General features: G+C 42.6%; 1 protein-coding gene across 9 annotated transcripts in view; it reads right to left on the reverse strand.

Annotated features, from left to right (window-relative positions):
• WDR37 (WD repeat domain 37) overlaps window positions 1–27,848 on the reverse strand; it is a 67,295-nt gene that overhangs the window by 36,295 nt on the left and 3,152 nt on the right. For 8 of the 9 annotated variants that reach the window (XM_049705701.1, XM_049705700.1, XM_049705702.1 and 5 more), the window contains exons 2-8: window positions 17,412–17,589; window positions 13,664–13,760; window positions 10,223–10,318; window positions 9,860–9,924; window positions 6,418–6,553; window positions 5,421–5,492; window positions 1,345–1,389 (exon numbers count right to left, since the gene is read on the reverse strand). In XM_049705701.1, the coding sequence (XP_049561658.1) occupies window positions 1,345–1,389; window positions 5,421–5,492; window positions 6,418–6,553; window positions 9,860–9,924; window positions 10,223–10,318; window positions 13,664–13,760; window positions 17,412–17,549 (649 nt within the window). In that variant the 5' untranslated portion in view covers window positions 17,550–17,589. Of the gene's footprint in view, window positions 1–1,344; window positions 1,390–5,420; window positions 5,493–6,417; window positions 6,554–9,859; window positions 9,925–10,222; window positions 10,319–11,307; window positions 11,443–13,663; window positions 13,761–17,411; window positions 17,590–27,848 lie in introns of those variants that run through there. The other variant, XM_049705704.1, reaches the window with a different exon arrangement.

The raw sequence follows: 27,848 nt of genomic DNA on the forward strand, positions 1-27,848 counted from the left end.
CCTGGCCTCCTTTACTCCCCAGATGTTGATTCAGGCATCCACTAGCTCTGTGGGGGAGGCCTGTTAAAACTGGACCCTCAAAGGACCCTGTCACCTGACTGACTTGAGTGTAAGAGCACTGATTAGTCCCACTTCTGTCCTCTGTCCTGGGGTAAGCAGAACTGGCCCATGGGCCAAATCCAGGCAGCCACCCACCCTGTAAACACAAACAAGGGTCACTGCCCACTGCCATATCCCCTCATCCGTGCACCATCTCTGCTGCTTCCGTGGCAACGGAGCTGAGCAGCTGTGACTCAGACCGTGTGGCCTCAAGATGAAAACAGTTACTTCTGGTCCTTTACAGAAAAGCTTGCTGACCTCTTATCTAGACAAACACTCGTCCTTCAGGTTACCATCCGTGTCCCCAAAACACCATGGGGGTCCACAGGTGTCAGACAGTTTTATGGAAAAACTCAATATGATACGGTGTCATTTTATTTTTTCTTAATTTTTATTTTAATTTATTTACTTATTTATTTTTGGCTGTGTTGGGTCTTCGTTGCTGCACACGGGCTTTTTTAAAAAAATTTATTTATTTTTGGCAGCAATGAGTCTTCGTTGCTGCACATGGGCTTTCTCTAGTTGCGGCGAGCAGGGGCTATTCTTCGTTGCGGTGCACGGGCTTCTCATTGCAATGGCTTCTCTTGTTGCAGAGCACGGACTCTAGGTGCATGGGCTTCAGTAGTTGCAGCACACGGGCTCAGTAGCTGTGGCACATGGGCTTAGCTGCTCCCCAGCATATGGGACCTTCCCAGACCAGGGCTCAAACCCGTGTGCTCTGCATTGCCAGGCAGATTCTTAACCACTGTGCCACCAGGGAAGTCCCTATAATCAAGGTGTTTTTAAACTACGTGAAATGAAGACAAACCCAAGGTACCACAGCTCTTTCCAGGAGAACTGCCTGGGAAAGAGTAAAGATGCGGGCCTGCAGAGAGCCCGACTCGGGGCTGCTAAATTCCTCATCTCTGTGCCGACGGCGTCAGAGAAGCGAGCACATTCCCACAAGCAGGAAGAGTGGGTGGCAGGGACGGGCTTTGTAAAAAGACCTCCAGGAGAACGCGGCCGAGTTCAAGTTGACATTAAAAGTTCACCTAATTTGCAATCCACTACTCATTTAAAAAAAAAAGTACCCCTCAGTATAGTTTTCTTTATTCATTTCTCGTGCAATTTGTAAAATGTCTACTAACGACTAACTTCTGTGAAAGGTGTGGCTAAGCCTGATGCTACTGATGAGAAAGGAATGATGACAGCTGTTTTCAGATCAGCAATAACCGTTCAATAAATAAAAAACCAAAATCAACATACCGGTGAGAGCCAACTGTTCTGATGGATGAAATTTAATGGAATTTACTGCAAAATAAAAATATTACAGAAACAGGTTTAAAATAAGAACATATCAATATTTATTATAATTACAGCATGTATTGCAAAGTTAAATTTAAAAACTAAAGGAACTATGATAGTTCAATATTAAATATCCTAATTCAGTTAAACTATGAATAAACACATAAGTTAAAGAGAACAGAGGTAGTGCCACATGCCGGGGCCAAAAAAAAAAAGAAGAGAGATACAATACAAAGTAACTAAATATGAATAGGATTAAATATTCTGCTCAAGAATAGGTTACACAGAAAAAGGCTATTAATAATCTATTTTTTATACATAGGGAAGTCACCTAGAGTTAAAAATAAACCAGGATGAAAAAAGAAAACATAATTATAACAAGCAGAGGCAGATTACGGTGGTGCACACTGTTTATTGCCTACCCAGCTGCCCACAAGCCCACCCTTCCAAAAACCCAGTCTGTTCTGTTCCATAAGACTCAGGAACTCAGAGAAGGCAAGCCCCTGATGGCCTAGGGACGGTTCGGATCGGAATGGATCGGGACCAGATGAGAACAGTTATGATACCCTCCCAGTCTCCTCTCCAGATGCAGGAATCTGCCCAAGGTGTCCTGGGGAGGCTCCGGCCCCATGACAACACTGCCCGGAGACTGACCGGTCCTGAGCCTGCCTGCCTGCCAAGGAGCTCTCCTCAGGCAGACAACGAGAGGCTGGAAGGGTGGAGGTCACTGTTCCCAGTCGGCAGCTCCCTGTCACCCCAACACATGCCGACCCAAGGCACTGGAGAGCCAGCCCACACCCCCCACAGCCCAGACACAGGACGTACAGGGAGCTTCCCAAACCTCAGCAAGTTCTCTCTTCCACTAAGACTCTGTCAGGTACGCCATTAGATTGATACTTTTCTAAGAATCTGAAAAATGCTAGAAGATGCTCTTTTACCATTAACACTAGACCAGAGAGAACTGTGGGAAGAGCTGGTGAAAACTGTGACTGCCTTAAAAATGTTAAATAGAAAATGCCCCAAATAAACACTACTAACAAACAGTATTAATGCTCCCAATTTCAACCATCAATTGTTACTTTCTGGTGTCTATGTGAACTCCAGCAAATCAGTGTTGCAAGCAGGAACATTTGTAATACTCACAGATGACCACAAGGTTTAAGTGAAGAACGCAGGCAACGTGCTTAGCCAAGAATCTGGCAAACGGTGGGCGCCAATGACCACCAGCTGCAGGGCCAGTTTATTCTCAGTACTGTTCACACAGACGTTAACAGCACAACATCACTACGTGGGGCGGGGGGACCCCAGCATGTGTGGGTGCAACGAGGCCTTAAAGCCCAAAGTCAGCGGGTCGGGCCAACCCACAGCCCCACCAGCAGCTTATTCACAGCACAGCTAATGTCACTCACAGCAGCCACATGAGGAATAGAAGAGAGGGGGCCAGAGACCACAGTTCCTTATAACAAGCTCCAAGATCGTGTGTGTCTAACAAGACACATGCCCCCACCCGGCCGGCTCCACTCGGCTCCCTAACGCCAGGGGTTAGGGGGTGCGTGGGGGGAAAGGGCACAAACCTCGGGCACCTCCTCTCTGGAGGCAGCTCCGCCAGTCCACAGGTGGGCACATTCTGCTCAGAGGACCCAAGAGGAAGGAGGCAGGCGCTAGGCACGTCAACCCACCTGCAGGGAGCTGTGCTGATTAAAAACCCCAGGGCTCCACACTCCCCTGTTACAGTAACTCAGTCACACAATCAGCACCACCAGGTGGAAAAAGCAAAAGCAGGGCGTAAACACGACAAAGACAGTGCCCAAAGCAGCCTGTGCTCTGCTCTCTCCTCAGACTCCTCTAAGTGCATGACAAGTCTAGAAAGAAACAGGCACAAACTCATAGCAACAGAGACGGAAGACAGTGAGAAGAGGCACCCGGGAAACGCCAGGGTGCAAACACACGGGTGACCACAGGGGGCCAACAGGACACAGGGGTGATGGCACCTGAGTGGACACGGGGGTGATTGCAGGTGACTGAGTGGACATGGGGGTACATTTCTAGACCGCCAAGTCCCACCAAATGTCCAACACAATGCTTTTGTAAGAAGACCTAAAAGACAAATCCTAAAGTCTTCCAGAGACAAATATCCAACTGCCTATGAAGGACCAAGATTCAAAAGAGCATTATTAGACTTTTAATATCAATTCTGAAAGCTATGAAAAAACAAGTCAGGGACTTCCCTGGTGGCGCAGTGGTTAAGAATATGCCTGCTAATGCAGGGGACACAGGTTCAATCCCTGGTCTGGGAAAATCCCACATGCTATGGAGCAACTAGGCCCGCATGCCACAACTACTGAGCCCACACGCCACAACTACTGAAGCCCACATACCTAGAGCCCGAGCTCCGCAACAAGAGAAGCCCCTGCTCACCGCAACTAGAGAAAGCCTTTGCGCATCAACAAAGACCCAACACAGCCAAAAATAAATAAATTTATAAGAAATAAAAAATTTTAAATTTTTTAAAAAGAAAAAAACAGGTCAGCAGAGCACTATCTTCATTTTCAAAGAAAAGTACTTCCTACATAGAAGACTATACTCGGCCAAACTACCCATCAAGTGTAAAGGTAAAATACATTCTTCAAGCATTTTACAGTCTCAAAATTTTTCCTGTAAGACCCTTTAAGAAGGAAGCTACTGAAAGACAGGCTTCCCTGGAGAAAGAGAAAGAACAGGGTCCAGAAGACAGGAGGTAACGGAGGACAGAGGTGGAGAGAAAGCCCAGGAGGACAAAGGAGGTAGACTGCAGGCATCTGTGCTACAGTCCTGGGCACCAACTGTCAGAGGGAGGGGAGGCTTCAGGGAGGGGCCAGAGTGACAGCAAAGGAACACAGACATGCAGGGAATGCCACATTTCAGGCAGATCTGCACGAAACAAGACCAAAATAAAAGGCCACTTTTCCCTTCAGAGGAAGCAAAACTGGGGATTGCAAGTAAGGTACGTGCTTGGGAGCTGTGAACTATATGGATGCAGCCACAAGTAGGTAAAACCTGAACATCCATTTAAATGGAAGTTGAGCCGTAACCATTTCACGATGACAAGGAGCACAGAGGGATGGAGGGAGGAAGTGAGCCAATCTCCTTCTCCTTAATAAGAGTCACTTCCTTGTAGAAAACTCCAAAATTAAGAAATAATAAGATAGACTAGTTTTTTAAATAGAAGAAAAAAGCAAACTATTTAAAACTGTTAAAAGTGGTCACCTTTTGAGAAGTGAAAATGAGGAGTGAGGAGGGATGAGCAGGAGACTGCTGTGAATTTTTTATACAGGCTGGCTAACACTTTAATGTTTAGGTTGTCTATTTAGCCTGTCACATCCACTGCAGGCAGCAGCAGCCACCCAGACACAGACCTGGGGGAAGACAGTGGGTCCCAGCTGGAGGGGACGGCAGATGAGGCAGGAGTGTATGTGGGGCGGGGACATTCCATGTGGAAAGGTAGGAGCTGGTTCTCACGCTGAGGCGACAGGGACAGACGAAAGCAGGTACCCTAAGAGAAGGAGGAGCCTGGCCACGGTCCTGACAGGACAGCAGGTACTCCCTCCCCCAACAGGACGGAAGACACGCAGAGGAAGGGGTTTCACCCAAGTCCGTGGAGGCGGAGGGCGGACACCACTGCCAAGCCTGTCAGCAGGGGTGAGGGGTGAGTGAGCCGGGGGGCAGCGTGGCACATGGCCTGGAGCCGGGGCGCTGGGAGGAACAGAGACATCTGCCCACCAGTGCCCACAGGAAAAAGCCCCACATCCACACCCACCAGGATCCCAGGGGCTGACGCACAAAGCACCTCTGCACCGAGGACCCTCCCAATGGAACACAGTTCATGATGCTAGTGCACATGTTCCAGTTCCAAAGTGTGCACAGGTGGCCAGCTTTCTACGCCACCCTTGGGACAACGCTGTTCAGGGAGCTGAGCTGCCCCTTCGTGAAGCTCACACAGTCAGAGGCAGAGGCCTGGCCCTCCCTGGGAGAGGACGCCCCGTGGTCCCACTGCTCACCTGACCCCACGTGGCCCGTGTACTTGGCGAGGCTCCGCCCCGTCTCAATGCTCCAGAGCAGAGCCGTGTGATCTGCAAGATTGAAACGAACATGAGTGAGCTGCCGATTTTATGGTCTTTTTAATAAAAGAGGAAGATAAAAATTCTAAAACTGAGAAGTTACATCACCACCAGTACCTCGTGCAACTGTGCTCAAACTCCTCTGTGATCCAATTGATCCGAGAGGATAGGAGGCCAGTGACCCATCCGAGGCCACAGAACCAGCAGGGGGAACCTAGAGACCTGAATGCCTAGGCACTGTGCACTGCCGGCACCAGGCTGGGGACTTGGGACACAGGGGTCACTTGAGTCAAGGGCTCGTTATTTTGTTGAAATATTAAGACTTTTCAGAATATCAAAAGCTATATTCAAATGCAAGTAGCATCCAAATCCAGTTACAAATTATTTGAGATAATACATGCTCTTTGGACCTCCCTCTCTGGGCACAGTAATAAAAAGATAAAAAGGAGACTTAATAAGGGAAACCTGAAACAAAATGCCGATTATCCAAGTGAGATTTCAGAAATATCAGAAAAGGGTCTCTGTATTCTTTTCTGAAACTGTAATTTCCAAAACAATCTGGGGTGCTCACATATAAACACAGTCTTAAACAAAAGAAAGAACTTTCTTCATCATTCTAATGACATTAGCATTTCCTATTTCCACTATAAAAGGTAGGAGCTAGTGAGTAACTTTTCACAGGCTGGCAGTCATTTTCCACAAGTGAGCACATTTTTAATTTTAGGAATTTTTTCCTGAAGGATTATTAGGTTACGCACCTTAACTAGTTCTCAAAAGCATCTCCTCTCCAATGAGGAGAAAGGGGGGGGTCTCTCTAACACCACCCTGGGGCTCCTGACGGCGGACTCCTCTACATGCTTAGGTTTCAACGCCACTCGGCCACTTCTGCTTCCAGGGCAGGCCACGGCTGCCAGCAGTGAGGCTGGTGTGGACTCACCGGCAGACGCGGTCCCCAGCACCACAGGCTGCGTCCTCGCCACACTGACGTCCCAGATGCCATCCCTGTGGCCGATATACTCCTTCACGAGCTGGCACACTGCCCTGGACGTGGTGGTCTTGAAGCTGGAGACGATCTGAAATTGTGATGGTAATTTACTGAGCGAATGTGTTTAAGTTAAAAAAAAATAAGACAGCATGTCTTGAAGATGCATAAATCACTGAATAGAAAATTTTAAATGTTACAGCAACACAACATAGGTGCAGCTGGATCTCACACAGCAGGAAGAAAGTCCTTATGAAGGCCTCGGAAGAGCCCCACGATCCCCCCACTTCCAATGCTTACCTACCTGTGTACCTTACACGTCCTCTCTCACAAATCCAAACCATCAGACAAAATATCCAAATTTTCAAAAAAAAAAAAAAACTTAGGAAGGTATACCCCAAACCCTTAACGCTAATTATTCTTATTATTTGGGAACTTGTGCTTTTTTATTTTTGGTAATTCATACCAACCACATATTATCAGGAGGAAAAGAGTCCAAGGCAGGGGAGGAAACAAAAGACAACACTTGTAATAGATGAGGTTACTGAGCATGGGCTCGGCACCGGCCCTGCACTAGGAAAGGGCTGTCGCTCTGCTCCTGTATGACACAAACAGCAAATAATTCTCACTTTCTTTTATAAGTGCACGAGGAAGATGCTAATTAAACACAAAGAGTTTGGTTTCTAAACTGTCTAAGATAAAAGATGGCTTTTCAGCTTTTAATTAAATTAGAATAATTAAATTAATCAGAATACTGAAACCGTAAAATCAAGTGAAAAAGAAAAATGGGTGGTATTACAGAGCTGTTTTAAACACTGATTTATTAGCAAAGCCCTAAAAATGTATCTAAATTTATTTTTAGTATAAAGGCTTAAAACACAATCCACTGTTCCACCACCTCAGGATGAGCCTTCAAATGATTCCTGATACAGTGAAAGACTAAAACAGATGCACAACGGAGAGACCCACTCTTCCACAAGTTAAATAAACAGGGTCCACTGACTGGGTTTAAATTTAAAAGAAGGGCAGGATACAATATGAGCTTCCAAAAGAAAGAAGGCCTTGCTCAACCTCACACCCTCACCTTCCTCTTCCTTCTGAAAGCTCATATCCCACCCAATCCGGCAACACCATGCGGTCCCTCCACAAGGAAAAGTGCTTTTGTGCCTCTGGTGCCCTTCAGACGCCTTTAGGAGGGGCAGGGGCAAAGCGCACGGTGAGCGGTGGGAAGCTTCCCAGACAGCACTGTTACGAGACACAAACCGCCCCGACTCGACCAGCAGAAACTGGGGTCACGGCCAACATTCCGGTCATGGCCAAGCCTCATGCCGACTGCATTTCCAGAGGAGTATGGGGAGAGGGCATGCAGTTGATGATACTGCGCAAACGGTCTCAGGTGCTGCTTCCAGGTGTCCGTCATACTCTGACCACCTATGAACTACTTTAAAAATGTGGACTCAGACACAACTGCAAAGAGGCCCACAAGACAGACTGAATTACTCCCAGGGAACATTTGTGATGGAAAAGCAGAAGGATGCTTCTGAATTATTCTGCACTGAGATACAACTTAAAGTGCTCTAAAAAACCAAAACAGGCTTTTTCACAGCAAAAGATACTTATCTTTATAAAAACCTGTGTGAACAATTTCACAAGTTCCTATAAAGTGGTTGGCCGGTTAGAATGTGGCGCTGTCCCAACAGGCCTTAGAGCTGAGTCCCAGGCCCCCAGGAAGGGTGGGTCTGCGGGGGAGTGAGAAGCCTTCCCGGCTCCACTATGAGAACTCACCCTGTGGCCAGGGCAAAACACGCCAGATCTCCATGTTCACCTTCACTCTTTAAGATGGGTGCACAGTGCTATGAAGATGGTTTTTTCTAATCCAGATGAATTTTTAGTTTCTAAAATGACTGGGGCTTTAAATACGTCTAACACATTCTTTTAAAGCAATTATTGTACATATTTTTACCTTTGCCCAATTCTTAAGTTTTACTACTCATGGTAAGGGGTAACTCTATATAATCCTTTCTTCCTCTACTTCAGAAATGATCACAGGGAATTCCCTGGTGGCGGAGTGGTTAAGAATCCGCCTGCCAATGCAGGGGACACGGGTTCGAGCCCTGGTCCAGAAGATCCCACCTGCCACAGAGCAACTAAGCCTGTGTGCCACAACTACTGAGCCTGTGCTCTAGAGCCTGTGAGCCACAACTACTGAGCCCGCATGCTGCAACTATTGAAGCCTGCACACCTAGAGCCCGTGCTCCTCAACAAGAGAAGCCTCCACAATAAGAAGCCCGAGCACCACAACGAAGACCAAACACAGCCAAAAATAAATAAAATTGAAAAAAAAAAGGAATGATCACAAAGTTTTGGAATTCTAAGACCATACACTGTATACATAAACTGGAATAAACAATATAATTCAAAACAATATAACAAGAAGTTAGATAAGGAAGAACATAACCCCACTTGACGTTTTAAAGAAGTAGTTTAATGTTAATTTATTAAAAACTGCAAAACTACTAAGTGTAAGCTAGATAATACAGAATAAAAAAATTTTAATTAGCCACTTACACTCTAGAGTAATCAAAGGAAACACAAAAAGTCAGCAATATTCAGATTTTTAAACAACAAAAAATTACCAAAGACTTTCAAATAAGCAGAAATAGCGTAAGACTGAAGCTGCTCCTTGAATTGCAGTTCATCTCACTGTGGATATCATAAGTAACTTTAAGCTGAAGAGAGCAAATTGGAAAAGTAAAAAGCTAACATTAACTATAGCCTTCACAGCAGACTCACCACAAATTTCAACTTTTTTCTAAGGTTTAGCAAAAGTAATGTACACTCATTAAGGTTAGGTGATTAATTTATCTTTTGTTTATTCCAAATACTCCAACGTGGTGATGCACACAAAATTACCTCAAAATATTACTTCATAACAGTACTCCCCCATAGATAAATTAATTCCCAAATAATTAAATCTTTGCCACTTTAAGAATGTCAGAAGAAGATAATTTTTAAAAAAGCAAAATATGACAAATATCTCTATTTGCCTTGGACACAAACCTTCATTTCTTGATCATACTTAGAAAATTAAAGAAGCGGTGAACTAAAATGTAACTATAGCTCAGAACGTAAGTTCCACTGCTTTATACCCATTTATTAGCTTCTCCAAATTCAGAATCTCCATATCAAGCCAAATAACAATACAAAATGTACTTTCCCACAAAAAAAAACCACACTAACACATAATGTATCAGCCGCAGTAACAAAGGTAACGTCCAGGTGTCTATGCACTGTGGCCACTTAACATCGACAATACTCCTTTTAAAAATTAGGTTTCTCTCTATCGCACATATGTGCACACCCTACATACACGTGACAGGTTGAGAGCCACACGTACCTTGCTGGTGGAGGCCTTGTAGGTAGTCTTCAGTTTCTGAGAAAGCTGGCTGGTACTGTGACTGGCTGCAGAGACACAGAACCAACCGTCAAGACAATCACACAACCAAAGCACCATGAACGTCAGAGCTGGGACAGGGAGACAGCTCGCCCCACCTTCTGTTCCACACAGGAAGACAATGCAAGCCAGGGGCATGGGACATGGGGCTTCCCGAAACCTCCTCTTCCTTCTACACCCACACCCAAATTACATTATTCCAAGTCCTGATGACTGCAGAAAGGAAGTGAGTCCTGTCCTCCACTAAATTCCAAACTCCCTCCGAGCGTAATGTGTAGGGCGAGTCCTGTGGGAAGGCAGCCTTACCTTTGGTTTTGAGCTGGCCCTTACTCAGCTCTGCCCCATCGATTGCTTGTCCTTCGGCAGCTAAACGGTCATTAAGAGTCTCGATTTCTCTGCGCACTGAAAAGTAAAACATGTACTTTTGATGTATATTCACCAAATCCAAAAGTGAACACATAAAAATGTTATACATTAGTACTGTCTAAACAAACACAGGAATGATATCCCAGTAAACAAGGTCACATTTACAGAGTTCCAAAAAACTCAAGACATCATTCCAAAATTAAAAAGCCCACCACACTTCCCACACCAGAAAGACCTTGTGCTATCGGGTCCTCAAGCAGGGCTCTTGGATTTCAACATAGTTCGTGTCCTTTGTACTTTATTCAATGCACTTAAAAATGTTATTCTGACACTGTCCAAAACTCAATGAAACACTTACAATCTAGCTGAGAATACTGAAATTGGGGGGAAAAAACATACAATAACAAAACCTAACTATTGTTGCCTGGCACCACAGAGCACAGTGAGGATTATATACCTCAAAGATTAAAAATTCAAGGGGAAAAAAAAAAAAAAAAATTAACATTTGGGAGTTCCCTGGCGGTCCAGTGGTTAGGACTCGGCGCTCTCACTCTCAGGGCCCAGTTCAATCCCTGGTCAGGGAACTGAGATCCCATGAGCCGCGCATGCAGCCAGCACTTGGGCTCTGTGCCTGCCGCTGCCCAGGCTGCCCACGGTGTGCTGAGGCTACAGGGAGGACAGGGAGGGCAGGGAGGGCGGGGAGGGTGGTGTGGAAGGAAGGCCGAGGGCAAAAGGCTCGGAACAGATCCAGCCTGAGCATTTGGACATGTTCACAGGCAGCAGGAAGCCACCAAAACCATTAAGCAACTGACAGTGTAAACTCCAAGTACCTCCAGCATTAGTTGTTTGTAGCCCTATAGTTTTTCTTGAACAAACTGCATCAACTCATAAAACATAAGGCCTTAGATCACAATGGAAATTCAGTAATACCTGGGTTGCTACAACTCTGATAACAAACCCTTAAAATCAGATGCAGTACACGGTACCTAATTTTTATTTGATAAAAAGTTGGCATAATTACTCACTCTGTAAATTTTCAAGGTGGACTTATAAGAGAATCCAATATTAAAACATTAAATTTTCCAACAGCAAAGTTTAAATGACACAGGATTACACTGTCTTCACCACTGATCCACACCAATTACTTCCAGAGTGAAAAATATTTTAACAATGCAAATGCTATTTATTAGTATTCAATTTTTGGAAACAACTTAAAAAACATGAAAATCCTGATTATGATTACATTTGCATGATATAAATTTTATAAACACAAGCTCTATAAAAGTAACAAAAACTGGACTTTCCTGGTGGCGCAGTGGTTAAGAATCCGCCTGTCAATGCACGGCACACAGGTTTGAGCCCTGGTCCGGGAAGATCTCACATGTCACAGAGCAACTAAGCCCGTACACCACAACTACTGAGCCTGCACTCTAGAGCCCGCGAGCCACAACTACTGAGCCCGCGTGCCACAACTACTGAAGCCCACACGCCTAGAGCCTGTGCTCCGCAGCAAGAGAAGCCACTGCAATGAGAAGCCCGCGCACAACGAAGAGTAGCAACTAGAAAAAGCCTACACACAGCAACGAAGACCCAACGCAGCCAAAAATAAATAAATAAATTTTAAAAAATTATTTAAAAAAAAATAACAAAAACTGAAGATAATGGAACAGTGAGAGGGTAAAGAAGGACAGGTTCATTTCCCAACGCTTGACAGTGAAGCATAAATGCATGTGGCCTAAGGCTGACATGGCTAAAATAGAAGATTATTTCAATTTACAAAAATTATCATGACCAAGAAGCCAAGGCAGCCCACAGACAGACCCTGCCTTTCTGACCTCTGCTTTCTTAATTGTGGCCGTGAATGCCTGGCTACCAGCTCCAGAGACACATGGAGAAAATTCCCCATCCCTCCTCTTAGGATTTGATGATCTGGCTGCCAGGACAGGACGACATGCAGGAGAAAGGAAGGACAGCTGGCGTGGGGAAAATCATTCCCAGGGAAAAGCAGTTAGAAAAACGTTTCATCAAAAACTGCTATGGGGCTTCCCTGGTGGCACAGTGGTTGAGAGTCCGCCTGCCGATGCAGGGGACACGGGTTCGTGCCCCGGTCTGGGAAGATCCCACATGCCGCGGAGCGGCTGGGCCCGTGAGCCATGGCCGCTGAGCCTGTGCGTCCGGAGCCTGTGCTCCGCAATGGGAGAGGCCACGACAGTGAGAGGCCCGCGTACCGCAAAACAAACAAACAAACAAACAAAACTGCTATGGTGAATGACACAGGTAATGGATCAATCGTGCCAGGGACTTCCCAACCTGCCCAACTCTAAACTAGCATCCGGGCAGCATCCCTGGATTCAGAGAAAGTGGAAGTCTCTGTATCAAAATCACTGCTTAAGTGTTAAGGCTGGAAAGTTGGAAAGTACATCCTTAAAACTTAACAGACATTTAAAAAAAGAGGATAAAGTCCAAAACAAAACAAAAATTATCGTGAGAAGAACTAAAAGCAAAATATGCAGAAAATGTTTTCCTTTGCAGTGTGGGATGGGCCTATAGGCAGGGGGTAAAGGTAGATCTTTCCTTCTTACACTGCTTGACTCTTTAAGCAAATGAATACATTGTTTCTAAAATTTAAAAAAAAAAATCTAAAGCCAAGCTAATTAAAAATTCTTTTGATTTACCTTTAATAAGTCAAACAGATAACACACACATTTTAGGAAGTTCTCTAAACACAGTATTTTAAAGAAATGAATCAATGTTTTCTTAACTTATAGTATACTTTGTGTAGGGAAAGTTATAAGATGCATTCGTTCTTCATAAAATCATAATTCAGATTGCCAGGTGTGGTCAGCAGAATACTGCCTGCCCCAAAGATAACCTGTGAACACATGACCTGGTGGCAAAGGAGCCCTGCAGGTGTGACTGAAGTGAAGGACCTCTGATGGGAGATGATGCTGTGTGACCCAGGCGGCCCATCCTTCCCACGTGTCCCTAGGAGTAAATCAGAGATGGACAAGGAGGACTCTGCCTGCCACTGATGGCTTTGAAGATAAAGAGGAAGGAAGGCCATCGAGCCAAGGACAGGGGGAATGCCAGCAAGATGGGGGCCTCTGTCTTCACACCACAGGGAACTGAGATCACAACCCAAACCAGCAGGAGACACACTCCTCCTCATGCTCCAGAAGGAGCACAGCTCTGCCAACACCCTGACTTGAGTGTGCAGAGCAGTCAGATAATAAACGTGTGCCATCCTGAGCCCCTACAGTTTGTCAAAGCAGAACAGAAAAGGAATACAAAGGTGAATGTCTACCCACAAATTAAACTCTCAAATATTTGTATGGAGAAGTGAAAAGTTATAAAAGTATTTAAAATAAGAGAGATACTCACATTCTAAGTTTTCAATATAAAGGTTTTCAAATTCTCTTTCTATTTGACCAAACAGTTCCAAAAGAGTACTGCGAACCGAGGAAGGCAGTTTAGAATCCTGTAGAAAAAGAAGATTCTGCTTAAAAGGAACGAAAGAGTGAACGAGAAACTCTGACACCAAGCACCAATATAATTTTTCCAAAGTGAATTATTTAAACTCTTATTTTACATCTTTACATATTTTATTTCTTATACATAAACACTCAAAGAACTTAAAGTTTCTAATTTCTACAGATGAAACTAAAATCAAATTGTATAAATGGTTACCCAGGATGGCATGAGATTTAAGACCAAGCATGTCTTCAAACATGTAACTTCCTTTCACAAGGAAAGAAACAAGCATACCTTATTCAAAAACTCCCAAATTTGTAGAAAATGAAGTTATAAAAAGCCTTTAAGCTCTAGAATATGGTATTATAAATTAATTTTAATAAGCTGTTTACTAATAGAAGATGTACCTTACAGTCCTCATGTTCACTGTGCTTCAAGCAAAATAAATTGGATCATTTCCTGTAACTCTACTCAATACCTAGAAGATTGTTGTAAGGAGGGAAAAGAACCCTCAGCTGTAAGAGCAAAACGTGTATCGGCTAAATGAAAACACCCACGTGGAAGCTCCCAGGCCTTCGCAGGTGCTCTGCCCACCACCAGCACCCTGCCCCCACCAGGCAGGAAGTCAAAGGAAGCAGCAGCAGCAGCTTCCTGGGCCCGGTGTCCTAAGCACCAACTGTGTTCTTAGGCACTCACTTTCCAGGCACTGCTGGTACTGACAGAGGCTATGTTCCACTCCAACCTCCTGAGAGTGCGGCCTAGACAATATTTTGTATGTGCCCCACCCTACCACTTAAGAGTTATTTTCAAACAAAATTCTTAAAAGATATTTCTAAAATAATGTTTCAATGGTTAACTGATGCCAATGTAATTTTCCAAGTGAGTTTTCAAATTTATATGCAGCATAAACTTTTTGATGTTTAATGAGTTGCAAATACAAAAATAAGACATAATGTTTATTAAATCCTTTCTCAGATTAACTTCTTAGGAAGATAGGAATTTTAGGCAAAATGATCTGTAATGATACCAACGTTTAGCAACATGTTTTGAAATAATCACAGAACATGAACATCAACTTTACAAGCTACTTAAAGATATGTGACGCCACTTGTTTAAAAATTCAATCTGGGAGAATTGGTGATAAGCCTCTCTCAACAACCCTCTAAAATACCAATGAAAAAAAAGAAACGACATCTTAAAATAACAATGAACGCAAAATAAACCATCACGATTAACGTCTGACACCCTGTCCACCTGCCTGTGGCCTCCCCCTGCCCATTCTCCCGCACCCCTCATCCACTTAGCCCTCCTCAAGGGGGCGGGGGCGGCACCAGTTGAGAGCCTTGTGGGCCCCTCCCAAGGCCAATCTCCTCTTCTGTGTATCAATTCCTACTCACCTACCCTCACAGTATTTAATGTTAAGGTCATTATTCAGCAACTGAAACGTTACCTTTACTTCGAATGGTAAATGCAGCTTCATGTAAGATGTAATTGTAAAGGGAGACAATGTCAGCATTAACTTCACTTGATAAAATAAAGACAATCAAGGAGACGTGCAGTGAAAGGGGAACTTCTCGACCAGAGGCAAGCGGAGCACAGCCCAGCTCTGCGGTTGCCCCCAAGTGAGAGGTGCTGAACTTCTGGTATCATCTGAGAAAACTCATGACACAAAAGCTACGATTCAGTAAAGTTCTAAAAGAATCTGTGTTTTGTCACAGCCGACGTGAAAGAGGAGGCAGGAGGCCCCTTTCCCGGCCTCAGTTGATGCTTCCCGGTGTAGACACGGGCCTCCCACCTCTGAGCCAAGCACCAGTGCCTCAAATGCTTCCGACTCGTGAATCCAAGACACAAAATTCCCATAAAGACTCCCCAAGAACTGACAGCTTGACTGCAACCCTGTCTAGGGTAATGACCTACGGCTCCACTCAGATGCCCTGATCATTGGCCTCTCGCACCCGAAGTCTGCCCCTTGCCTACCATGCCAAGTGCCCATGCCCAACGCCGTCACCACCGTCCTGCTGCCACGGAACTGGGCAGAGCACCCCCACCAGCCCACAAGGGAGCTCCTCGTCCACCAGCAGGCACCGACCCGCCCGCAGGGCTCTGAATGACCCTCATAAAGGGTTACCCCGAGATGCAACTACCTGCTGGCTCTACATCACAACGGGGACAGTGCAGAAGGCCCTGAGAACATGGTGTTACCAACAGAAGATGCCAGCAGACACGGCTGTAGAATTGTCACTGCTTGAAATTTAAGTAAATCTAACAACTTAAAAGTATCTTAGACTACCTGCACTATCCAAGGGGGTAGCCAACAGACACATTTGACTAAATTTAAAAGTAAGTTAATTACAATTTTTTAAATTCCTCAGTCCCACTAGCCACATGTGGCTCTTGGTTCCCATATGTGATAGCACAGATCTACAACATTCCATCACAGAAGTTCCACTGCACAGCTCTGATTCAAACATTCCTTATGAGAAGAGATCAGAACACAGACACCCACAGAAGGGCGACCTTGTGAGGACACAGGGAGAAGATGGCATCCACACCCAGGAGAGAGGCCTCAGGAGGACCAACTTGCCCACACCTGGACCTCCAGCTTTCTGCCTCCAGGACAGGGAGTAAGCAGTGTCTGCAGTTTAAGCTCCCAGTCTGCGATGCTTTGCTACGGCCATCCGAGCTCACGAAAAACATCAAAGCCATTTTGGAGGCCCCTTAAATCTATGATTTTATTTCCAAATTTAAGTTAAAATGCAACCATTTCATTTATTCATCCAGTCAACACATAAGAGGACATTAAGTGAACGTTTACCACATGCCAGAAAAGGCGGCGCTAGGTTCCAAGCACACACAGCTGCCTCCTAGAAACACATCCTCCACATCCCGGCTTGCTTCTAACAAAGTCAATATGCAAATGAGCCAGTTTCTCAGATTTAAGCCATATTTTCCTTTAACATTATGGCTGATGAATTAGTTCTAATTGCAAAAGAATGATTATAAATTTATATGTATTTATTTTTTTACGTATATACTTACGCCTATGTAAAGATATAGCAGATGTAGCTATAATTTATTTTATCATAACATGTATTTTATTTAGGCTTCACGACAATGTTTTTTTAAAAATCTAACATTTTCTTCATCATAAAGGAACTAGGAAAAGTAAAAGCAAACTTATCAATAAAATATTAGATCATTTAATCAAAGGTGGTACCAAATTATCAGAAAGACATAATGTAATAAACAGCAGATAACACACTCAACTACAGCAAACACAGGATAAAGCCAAGAAAAGTTACTGAAACATCAGATTCCAAAAACTCTGCAGAGAATAGAAAGAGATCATTATACCTGATTCTCTTCTCTTCTGGAGACTCTGAGACAGAAAACCTAACTACACTGTCAATTCACCTGTACAAAGAATAAAAACTAGTCCAAACTGTCACACCCACATTTTTTATTAAGTACTGTAAACACATTAACCTGGAAACCGAATTCTGTCTCTGTGTAAGCTGTTGACAGCAGTTTTAACTGGTTTATGAGGGAGGCTGTGTGTTTTGGTAACCCACACTTTTTCTCTACTTTGGAGACCTGCATATATTTGGCTATGTTTGAAACACTGCAAACAAGATCCACATCTTCACCAGACACTCACTTGTCCCTCTAACATGTCTCTCGGCAGGCCAGTCCTCTCCTGCTCTGAGCTGTTAGTTCTTCGTATGGAAAGGCTGTGAGATTTGCGTTTCTGTTTTGCTTGGCGAGCAGTTGAACAACTCCCGCTTTCTGTGGGCATTACTTCTGAAAGGTGATATCCTGGTCACTCCTGCAAGAAGCTAAACAGGAGCAGGAAAAACAAGTACTTTATTTCTGACACAGCAAACTGAAATGAAGGAAAAATAGATGATTACTTTTCATTGCAAATTTCCTTACTATGTTAACATTTATTATGTAAATTAGAATGTGATAAATTATCATGTTTTAAGATAGAGACCACAGCCTTTATTAAAGAGGTAACTTTTTATCAAACTTCATTAACATCCTTTAAAAAAAAATCAAACAGCAAAGAAGGGCTTAAAATAACAACTCTCCCTTAGCCCACTCTCGGCAGACTCAGCCTACTCCCCAGAGGGAACCAATCCTAATTGAATTTTCCAGGCTACAGATTCTAGAGCAATGCCCTCCAAGAGAAATCCAATGCAAGCCACACATGTAATCATAAATTTTCTAGTAGCCACATCAAAAAAAGAACAAGTGAAATTCTAATGATCTAACCCAATATGTTTAAAATAATATCATTTTAGTCAACGTAAAAAACGCAAACGGGGTATTTCAGTTCGTAAGCTCCCCGTTTTCCTTCATACTCACAATGCCTCTTGCTTGGAACCAGCCATGTTCCCAGTACACACCTGTGGTCAGGGCCGCCGTTACACAGCATACCTGCACGGCATTCCAATATCCACATAATGCAAACATTGTCCTTTACCCATTTTGGACATTATCTACTCATTTCCTGCTATTATCAATTCCTCCTCCCAATATAATCACATCACTGTTAGCTAATTATTTTTTTTTCCGCTGAGCCATGTCTTAGTTGTAACACACGGGATCTGTCTTGCCACGTGCAGGATCTTTAGTTGCAGCACGTGGGATCTAGTTCCCTGACCAAGGAACGAACCCAGGCCCCCTGCATTGGGAGTGCAGAGTCTTAGCCACTGGACCAAAAGGGAAGTCCCAGCTAATATGATTCTAAGAAATATATTTACACATGAGATTTTCCTTCTTCAACTGCAGATTTACGTCTTGGACATTACCTACTCATTTTTTGCTCTTATTGGTCCCTCCTTCTCCCAATCTATCTATTTTAGTGCATGTAATTTAAGTATGTACTTATGTTTCTTCCTTCTTCAACTACTGACAGTATCTTTGGGTCCTCACTCTGTAAGATGTAGAGTATCCCACCTTTTCTGAAGCCCACCCCACAGCCATACATCCCCCAACTCTGCTGTCGTAGAACGTTATACAAATGCCAAGCACAGAGTATGTGCCCTCTGGAGATTCTGAGCTTAGCACTCACAGGACCCGTCCCCTTGCCATGTGAGCCAACAGCCACCTCCTTCTGATTGCTGGTGCTGTTCCAGTGTGGATGGAGTACAGCTGTCTTAACCGTGCAGCTACTGCAAAAAATTCTGGTGCTTTCCAGTTTCTTACTATTGTAAATAAAGCTACTATGACAATAATATGCAGGCTTTTGTGTGAACTTAAGTTTCTACTTCTTTTGGATGAAGGCCCAAGAGTGAGACTGCTGTATGTTTAAAGAAAAAAAACTAAAGATTTTTTAAAATCTTTATTGAGATATAATTCACACAAACTCCACTCTCCCAAAACTTTTAAATTTTGATGAAGTCCAACTGATCAATTATTTTTCTTCTAAGAATGATAATTTTAGAGTCACGCCTAAGAACTTTTGACCAGTCCTAAATCCCAAAGTTTTTCTATGTTTTCTTCTTAAAATTTTAGTTTTATAGGTTACATCTAAATTTATGAGCTATTTTTGGGCTGATATTTTTATAAGATGTGAAGTTTAGATCAAGGTTTTTTGGGTTTTGTTGTTGTTTTTTTCTGGTGATATCCAATTATTCTAGCACCATATGCTGAAGACTATCCATCCTACACTAAATTGAGAAAGTTTGGCATCTTGATCGAAAATCAATTGGCTTTATTCCTATGGGATTATTTCTTGGTTCCCTATTCTGTTCCGTTGTTCTGTGCTGTCTTGAAATTAGTGATTCCTATCACTTACATCTTTTTCAAAATGTCTTAGCTATTCCAGTTCCTTTGCCCTTCCATATAAATTTAGAATAATCTTGTCCGTATCTACAAAAATCCTGATAGGATTTTGATAGGAATTGTGTTTAATCTGTTTACCAATTTGGAGAGAACTGGCATCTTTATTATGTTGAGACTTCCAATCTATGAACACGGTATACAGGTTTTAGATCGTCTTTGATTTCTTTCCTCAGTTTTGTAGTTTTCCCATAAAATTTCTACACATACATTCTAAAATTACCCTGAAGATTATACTTTTATTTTTGAGCAATTTTAAATGACACTGTATTTTTATTTCCATCTCCACATGTTAATTGCTGGTATACAAAAATACAATTGATTTTTGTGTACTGAGCTTGTATCCTACGTTCTTGTTGAGCTCATTTATTAGTTCGAGATTTTTTTGTAGATTATCTGGCATTTCCTCTGTAGACTATTATGTCACGTAAAAAAAGAACAGTTTACTTCTTCCTTTCTGATCTGTATGCCTTTATTTCCTTTTCTTATCTTATTGATCTGGCTAGAAATTCCAGTACTCTGTTGAATTAGAAAGTGATAGCAAACACCCTTGCATTATTCTGATCTCAAGGTAAAAATATTCAGTTTTCACCATTAAGTATGATGCTAGCTGTAGGTTTTGGGTAAATATTGTTTTATCAAATTGAGAAAGTCCCCCTCTATTATTCATGTTTTGAGAGTTTCATAAGTGTTAAATTTTGTCATGTTTTTTCTGCATCATTTAATATGATCACATGGCTTTTTTTTAAGGTCAATTACACTGATGATTTTCAAATATTGATCTAACCTTGCATCCATGGAATAAATCCCTCTTGGGCATAGTGCGTAATTCATTGTTTGTTCTCTCATTTTGTTTCTTTCTTCTGCCTTCTTGTAGGTTATTTGAACATTTTTTAGAATTTCATTTTGACTTATCTAGTTTTTGAGTTTCTCTCTTTCATATAATTTTTCTTAGTGGCTGCTCTAGATTTTCATTAACTCTTTACAACTTATCACAGTCTGCTGATCATCAACTTCTACCAGTTCATGGTAAAGTGTAGAAGCCTTACTTCCTCTGTGTCCCTTTGCCCTCCCCATTTATAACACAATCATCTTTAGTATTTCCTCTATACACACTAAGAACCACATCAGACGGCTATGGTTCAACCTTCAAACCTAATTTCAGATAAGGAAGTCTACTGAATTTACCAATTTATTTTTTCTTTCCATTGTTTGTTCTTCCTTCCTGGTGTTCCCACATGATTGCCTTTCTGTTTAGAGAATTTCCTCTACCTATTATTTTAGGGTAGGTCTGCTGGTGACAAATCATTTGAAGGATGTTTTCACTTGATAGAGAATTCTAAGTTGATAGTTCTTTTCCTTCAGCACTTGAAAAATGTGCTACTTCCTTCTGGCCTCTGTAGTCTGTGATGAGAAATCCACTATAGGTAAAGGGACATTTCTCTCTCTCACTGCTTTTTCATCTTTGGTTTCAGAAGCTTGACTATGATGTGTCTCAGCATAGATTTCTTTGAGTTTATCTTGCCCGGATTTCACTAAACTTTTTCAATCTGTAAGTTTATGGCTTGCCAAATTTGGGAGATACTCAACCAGTATTTCTTCAAACATATTTTCAGCCTCACTGTCTTTCTCCTCTCTTTCTGGGACTCTGATGATAAGAAAGATAGGTCTCTTGTTAAAGTCTCACAGGTCCCTGGGGTTCTGTTTACTTTTTTCCAGTCTATTTTCTCTCTATTGTTCAGATTGGTTAATTTCTATTGTTTTATCTTCAAGTTCACTGATTCTTTTCCTCTGTCCTCTCCATTCTGCTGTTGGAAGAATGGAAAGGACAGGAAAAGAATCAGTGAACTGATTCCACAAGCTCATTTACTGTACTTCTCAGTTCTAAAATTTCCATTTGTTTATTCTTTATATCCTATATTTTCTTCCTGAGATTTTCTATTTTTCATTTGCCTCAAGTGTTAGCATTTCCTCACTGAAAAACTTTTATGATGGCTGCTTTAAAATACTTGTCACTTAAGCCTCAATATTGTGGGCACTGCTATCAGGCATGGGATCTGGTTTCAGTCTTCTATTACAGCAGGCCTCTTCTGACATTGCCCCAGCAGGCAAACAAGGGTGCGGTCTTGTTTCTGCCAGGTGGATGTAGAAGGTGGAGATGGAAGTGAGGGCTTCCCACTCAGCTTCCACTCATCTGGGTGGAAGTACTCCTTGTTAATGCCAGGCGGGGTTAGAGTTCAGCCTCTCCCTTGGCCTCTACTTGTATCACAGGCGCTGAACCAGGGGTGCTTTGTTACTGTGCCCTACACGGCCTCATTACCACGGGTGATGGTAAAACTCCTGAATCTCTACTAAGTTTCTTCTGAGGCCATCCCAACAGGAAGAAGGAGGGTGTTCTTTGTTACCACCCAACAGAGATGAAAATCCCAGCTCTGTACTGATACCACCAAGCACAGAGTGTTGTCTCAATAAAGACTGTCAGGGGTAAAAGTCTAGATTCCCCACCCTGCCTTTGATAGTAAGGGTGAGACAGGGGCTACAATGTTTTCTAAACATGTCCTGACTGGCAGGCTGTCTCTTTCCTGGTCTTTTGGCTTTTCTTGGGGCTTCTCTGAGCCCTTTGGTGTTGCTGGGTTGCTGGTTTCTCCAGGCCCCAGGCCGGGATGTATGGGGCAAAAAGAAAACCCAGGAAACTCAGCCCTGCATCATTTCTCAGGTCCCCATACATCTAGCTAGTCTACTTTCTTCTCTCCACTTTTCAGTCTCATATTTCTTCTGTATTTAATGCCCAGTGTTTTTAGCTGTACTTGGAGGAATAGGAAAAGTACATCTACTACAAAGGCAGAGATCTTTTGAGTCTCAAATTAGACATGTATAGGCCTTGGTTTAAAATGGCAACAGAAAAGTAAGTCTTGTTTCACAACCCACTAAAAACATTCAAATTGGTCAATTCTGTGTGTTTAGGTTTAAAAATCTGAAATCCATTAATCTATTAAAATTATCACTTACTTTTTGTAGCATTATATAGACAAAATTTAACTCTCAAATCTTTTTTTTTTTAAAAGGACACTTAAAAAAGGAATAAGGGCAAAAGAAAAAGAAAAAAAAAAAGGAATAAGGTTGCTTTTTTATCTCTAAAATTCTCATTAAAAAAAAAAATCTTCCATTCCCCTCACTTTTTTGGATATTCAATTTGTCAAAGCAGGTCACAAGGCCAACCCAGATTCAAGTAGAGGGCTGAGACCACCTCTTGATGGGAGAATGAGAAAGAATTTGTGTAATCCATCACACCTTATTTCACTCACTAGTTTTGGTTATACACTGAATAACATTGTGCTTCCCTAAAAAATAACAGTGACTGGAACTAAATAGTTTTGCACTTCAGATATTTAGTAGAATAACATGGATACAAATAACCCAATTAAGTTAAACACCCACTCAGAATAAAATCCATAGAAGAGCCCAATGGTTAAGAACATGAGTTTGGGAGTCATACAAACCTAAGTCCCCCCCACCCCACACCCCAACCCCTCAAAGGGTTGGCTCTTTTCCATCATGAAGCCTCAGCTTGACCGTTACTTCCTCAAAATGGCCTCCCTTGACAAGCGCTAGTCACAGCACTTCATGATCCTCACCACGTTTGTACTTAGATCTTTATAGTTTGCTCACTTAATGAATGTCTCCCCCACTACACCATCAACACAATGAGGACGGGGGCACAGTTAACTGGGGCCACTACTGTATTTGTTAGGCTTGACATAAACACATCCTCAAATATTTGTTGAATGTATGCATGAATAGAAATGGATGAATGCTACATCTACCACTGACGGGCTGTGTAACCTTGGTCTAGTTACTTAACCACCTTCCTAAGGTGGTTCCTGTGTCATCTTTAAAGCAGGGATGATAACAGCATTATTTCATTAAGTCACTCATCAATAGTGCTCTTATCTGTAGATGAGCTAGGTACTGGGAATGTTGTGGTGAAAGAACAGGCTTGGTCCCTACCCTCAGGTTGCTTAGAGTTGAGGTGGAAGACAGACATTAAACACACAATCTCATAACTTATTACAGAAGCTATAAATTGTGATGAGTGCTTCAAAAGACATATGCAAATATTATGAGGCCAGCTATTAGCTAAAGAGTTACAAAGGTCATTCTGACAAACTGGCATCTAAATCAAGACTGAAGAATTCCTATGAGTTAACCATGTGGAAAACAGAAAAGGGAGTAAATATTTTAAGGACAGGAACAGCATGTGCAAATGTCCTGAGCCAGGAACGAGACTAGTTTATCAGAGATATTAAAAAATAAATACTGTAGCTACAACACAGCAAACAATGGAGAGAATGGTGCAAGATAAGTGGAGAGACAGGCTTAAGAGTCTGTTCTTTCGTGTTTATAGTTTATCGTAAAATAAAAAGGAAGCTACTTAAAAGTTTTTAAGCAAATAAGCAACACTAGATTGGCTGCTATGTGAAAAATACATGGAAAGATAAGATGACCATGAATGAAGCCAGTTAGGAAGTTACTGAAACAGTCTAGGCAATAAATGACGATAGTTAAGATTAGAGGTAGATGAATGGACTGGATGAGGGGGTGCTGGGGGTGGGAAGAGAGAGGTATCAAGGATAGCCCTTGTTTCTGAGGCAAGAGGTAGGTGAAACGGAGATCAGATTACTGAGATGAGGCAGCAGATATGGAGAAGAAACCAAGACCTAATACTGAATATATTATGTTTTGGCAATGTCTTTGAATATCTAACATACAAGGAAGCAGGAGGTGTACGGGTCTAGAGATGAAAAGAGAACTAGGCAGCATGTATAAATCTGGGAGAGGTCTACACAGACAGTAAAGATGGTCAGTTTGACTCCATCATGCCTCCAGGTCCAATGCCTTACCATTATTACGCTTCTTCGCAAGAAGGGAAAAAAAAGGTTATATTACTGGTAGATACAGACAAAAAATAAAACTATCAGCCCCTTACATGATATATGGAAAAATTAATTTCGATTAATTTTTGACACAACAAAATGACAACGAATCTTTTTCATGAAATTTATCTGAAAAATCTGAGCTATAGAAATTAGAGATAGTTGAAACAAAGGTATAAAGAAAAACTCACAATGGCAGAATCTGTGGTTGGTAGAATTTAATATACACAAAAAAAGATACTGATATTTAATTTGAAATATTTGAATATTATTATTTCAAATAACAAATTTACGTTATTAAGCAACTCCTATGATCCCAGTGAAGAATATTCCAGTAATTTTTTAAGGGAAACATTTAGAGACTATTTAAGTGCGCCATACACAAAAGTTAACCAAGAAATCAAACTGATTTAAAGGAATCTTATCCAGAAATTATATTCTTCATAAAAAAAAAGGTCGATATAATTCTCTTTTTCAGTGATTATACATATTAAATTACTAACTTCATAAAGCATCTCAGTTGTCAAGATTTTCAACACAGAGATTTATCATAGTCACTTCGCAGTTTATGTTATGTTTTTTATAGGAACAAACATATTAACACCTTGTGAAAGCTCAAGAAAAAAGGAGACTATCTTTAGACATTTCAATCAAGGAACAAACATATTAACACCCTGTGAAAGCTCAAGAAAAAAGGAGACTACCTTTAGACATTTCAATCAAGCAAATAAAGAAGCAAAGAGCTTCTCTTTCCTCCCTTAAGAACTTCATCAGTAGAAAGTTTATGCATCTGGTAAGCATAAACTGGGAAGTTAATGCCTACCCAAGATTCTACAAATTGGTGATAGGAACCATGAAAATTGCAGTATCAACCCTCCTTTCACCTCAACAATTGTTTCCCTTAAGTATCACATCACCGGCATTTCCAGCCTCTGTATCTTCAGTAGGAAATAAGCAATCTGCTTCACAACTAACTTAAAATCCTCACCTTCTGCCTGTCCCTAAGTCTTTAACTCCTCCCTCAACCCCATGAACCACATGGTGTTCTGGGCTTTGCCTGCTTTTGTTGGTCACTTCACAAAATAGTCAATACACTGGTCATCTTTTCCCATTGATCAATTTCCAACCAAACACATACATTTCAAACAATTATAAATCTGGAAGAGGTTTTGGTTCCCCAAAACCTGGCCTCAAATGATTTTTTTCATACTGATTTTCTCTCTTAGTAACTTTCTAAACTGTGAAGTCATATGTCAATATGGGTTCATAATGCCTATGCCACACACTGTGTTATTAACATTCAAAGATTATCTGGCTGGGCTTCCCTGGTGGCGCAGTGGTTGAGAGTCCGCCTGCCAATGCAGGGGACACGGGTTCGCGCCCCGGTCCAGGAAGATCCCACATGCCGCGGAGGGGCTAGGCCCGTGAGCTATGGCCGCTGAGCCTGCGCGTCCGGAGCCTGTGCTCCGCAACAGGAGAGGCCACAACAGTGAGAGGCCCGCGTACCGCAAAAAAAAACAAAAAAAAAAGATTATCTGGCTAATTCAATTTCTGTCTCTTCCTGTAATTTCTTCAGCTAAACTTTACGTAATTTCTAATTCTTCCAAAATTAGATCTGTAGGTTTCTCTAGTTCTTCTAACCTCTTTTAAATTTCTTCTTTTTTTTCTGTTAATCTATCACAATCTTTTTCCTGAAACTTTTTAAAAATTTTACTCTTGCCTCTTCATTCACATCCTCCATCTTGTTCCCCACAGTCTTCACTGGTCCCACCACCACTTCCTTCCTTCCTTCCACAGCTCACCCTGGTGGAGAACAAGCCCTTAGCCCAGGAAGGGACGTATCTATCGTGTTCACCTCAGTCCACGGGTCAGTGTTAGCATAAATCTTATTTAAATGTCTGATAACACGTTGAGGGGTTTTGCAGGATGACATCATGGAGAATGGAGCAGGTTGCAGGTGTTTGTAAAAAGAATACTGAAGTGATATAGCGTGGAACCTAAGCTAGACAAGAAGGGAAATACAGACAAAAGAAATGATGGAGAGATACTGATGGGTTGGGAAGTCTGTGGTGAGGCTCAAATGGATCAGTAACTACAGAGTCACTAATACTCACAACACCTCTGTGAGGTACAGTTCCCAAGTACCTAACAGACTAACACTTAGTCAATTGGCCATGGAGCTGTAAAAAGAAAACTTCTTCACACAGGTGAGTAAGCTGCTTTAACCACTATGCACTGTTTCACCTCAATACAAACTAAAACAGAAGCCCGAAATTCCAAGATAACCATCTTTCTTCAAAACAGTCATACTAACCCTGTATCACAGGGCATATGACCACTTTAAACAGAAGATTTATGTGACTAAAAGGTCCTACTGGTTCTTTAAACACATTCAAAAAAGTATAAATAGTCCCCTCCAAAAATCCCACCTCCCTATCCTATCGGTCAAACAAATGAATTTAATATAAACTCTCCTTCTGTCCAACTCATTTGTCCTTGCTATATACTGCCACATGCCTATTACCCCCACCTACAAAACATTACTCACAATTCCATATCCAGTGGAATTTTTAAACACTTTTCTTTTAGCAAGAGAAAAACACCTGACTGAATAGTAAACGTCATGAACGTTAATCATGTGTACAAAATGGTTAAAGGATATAATTTGCATGTGGCACTTAAAAATACAAAACGTGACTGGACTTCCACAAAAAGGTCGGTAGAGTTTTCCATAGCATTTCATTGTGCAAACACCAAACTCAACTGCTGAGCGACATCAACCAGAGGCAGCGCCGCAGTCCACCCTCGGTCAACCCGGGTAAGGTGTCCTATCGTTGACCCAGTCGAAGGCACGAAACACACGCTCACCAGCTCTGGTCGTGAGACGGGACTGGGGGCATGATAACCGGAAAACAACCAAGACTGTTTAAAGACCTTAATCGTTAAGGTCCTCGAACCGCGGACGAAATACGTAACTGTGAAATCTTCTTAGTAAAACCAGGACTAGGGAATTCAGAGGGCTGTCGGTACCCCTGGGGGAAGTGGCTGGGGTGTCAGCTCAAGGCCAGGGCACAACAGGTGCGCGCGGCTGTGCAAAGCTCTGAGGAGAAAGGACACTCGCCGATGCCTCCGTGCGGGCACTCTGCAGGACGCGAGGCTGGACATGGACCCGCGGCAACTCCTGCCCAAGGTCGCGGCGCCCCTCCCGCGGCCCCACACCCGCTAAGGGGCCCACGGCTCCCGGGCTCCTGAGCGCTTGCGGGCGGGAGACTCCCGGGCGCCTCGAAGGACCCGCCTCACAGGCCGCTCTGGGC

The sequence above is a fragment of the Orcinus orca genome, chromosome 2, assembly GCF_937001465.1.
Source record: "Orcinus orca chromosome 2, mOrcOrc1.1, whole genome shotgun sequence".
Lineage (NCBI taxonomy): Eukaryota > Metazoa > Chordata > Mammalia > Artiodactyla > Delphinidae > Orcinus > Orcinus orca.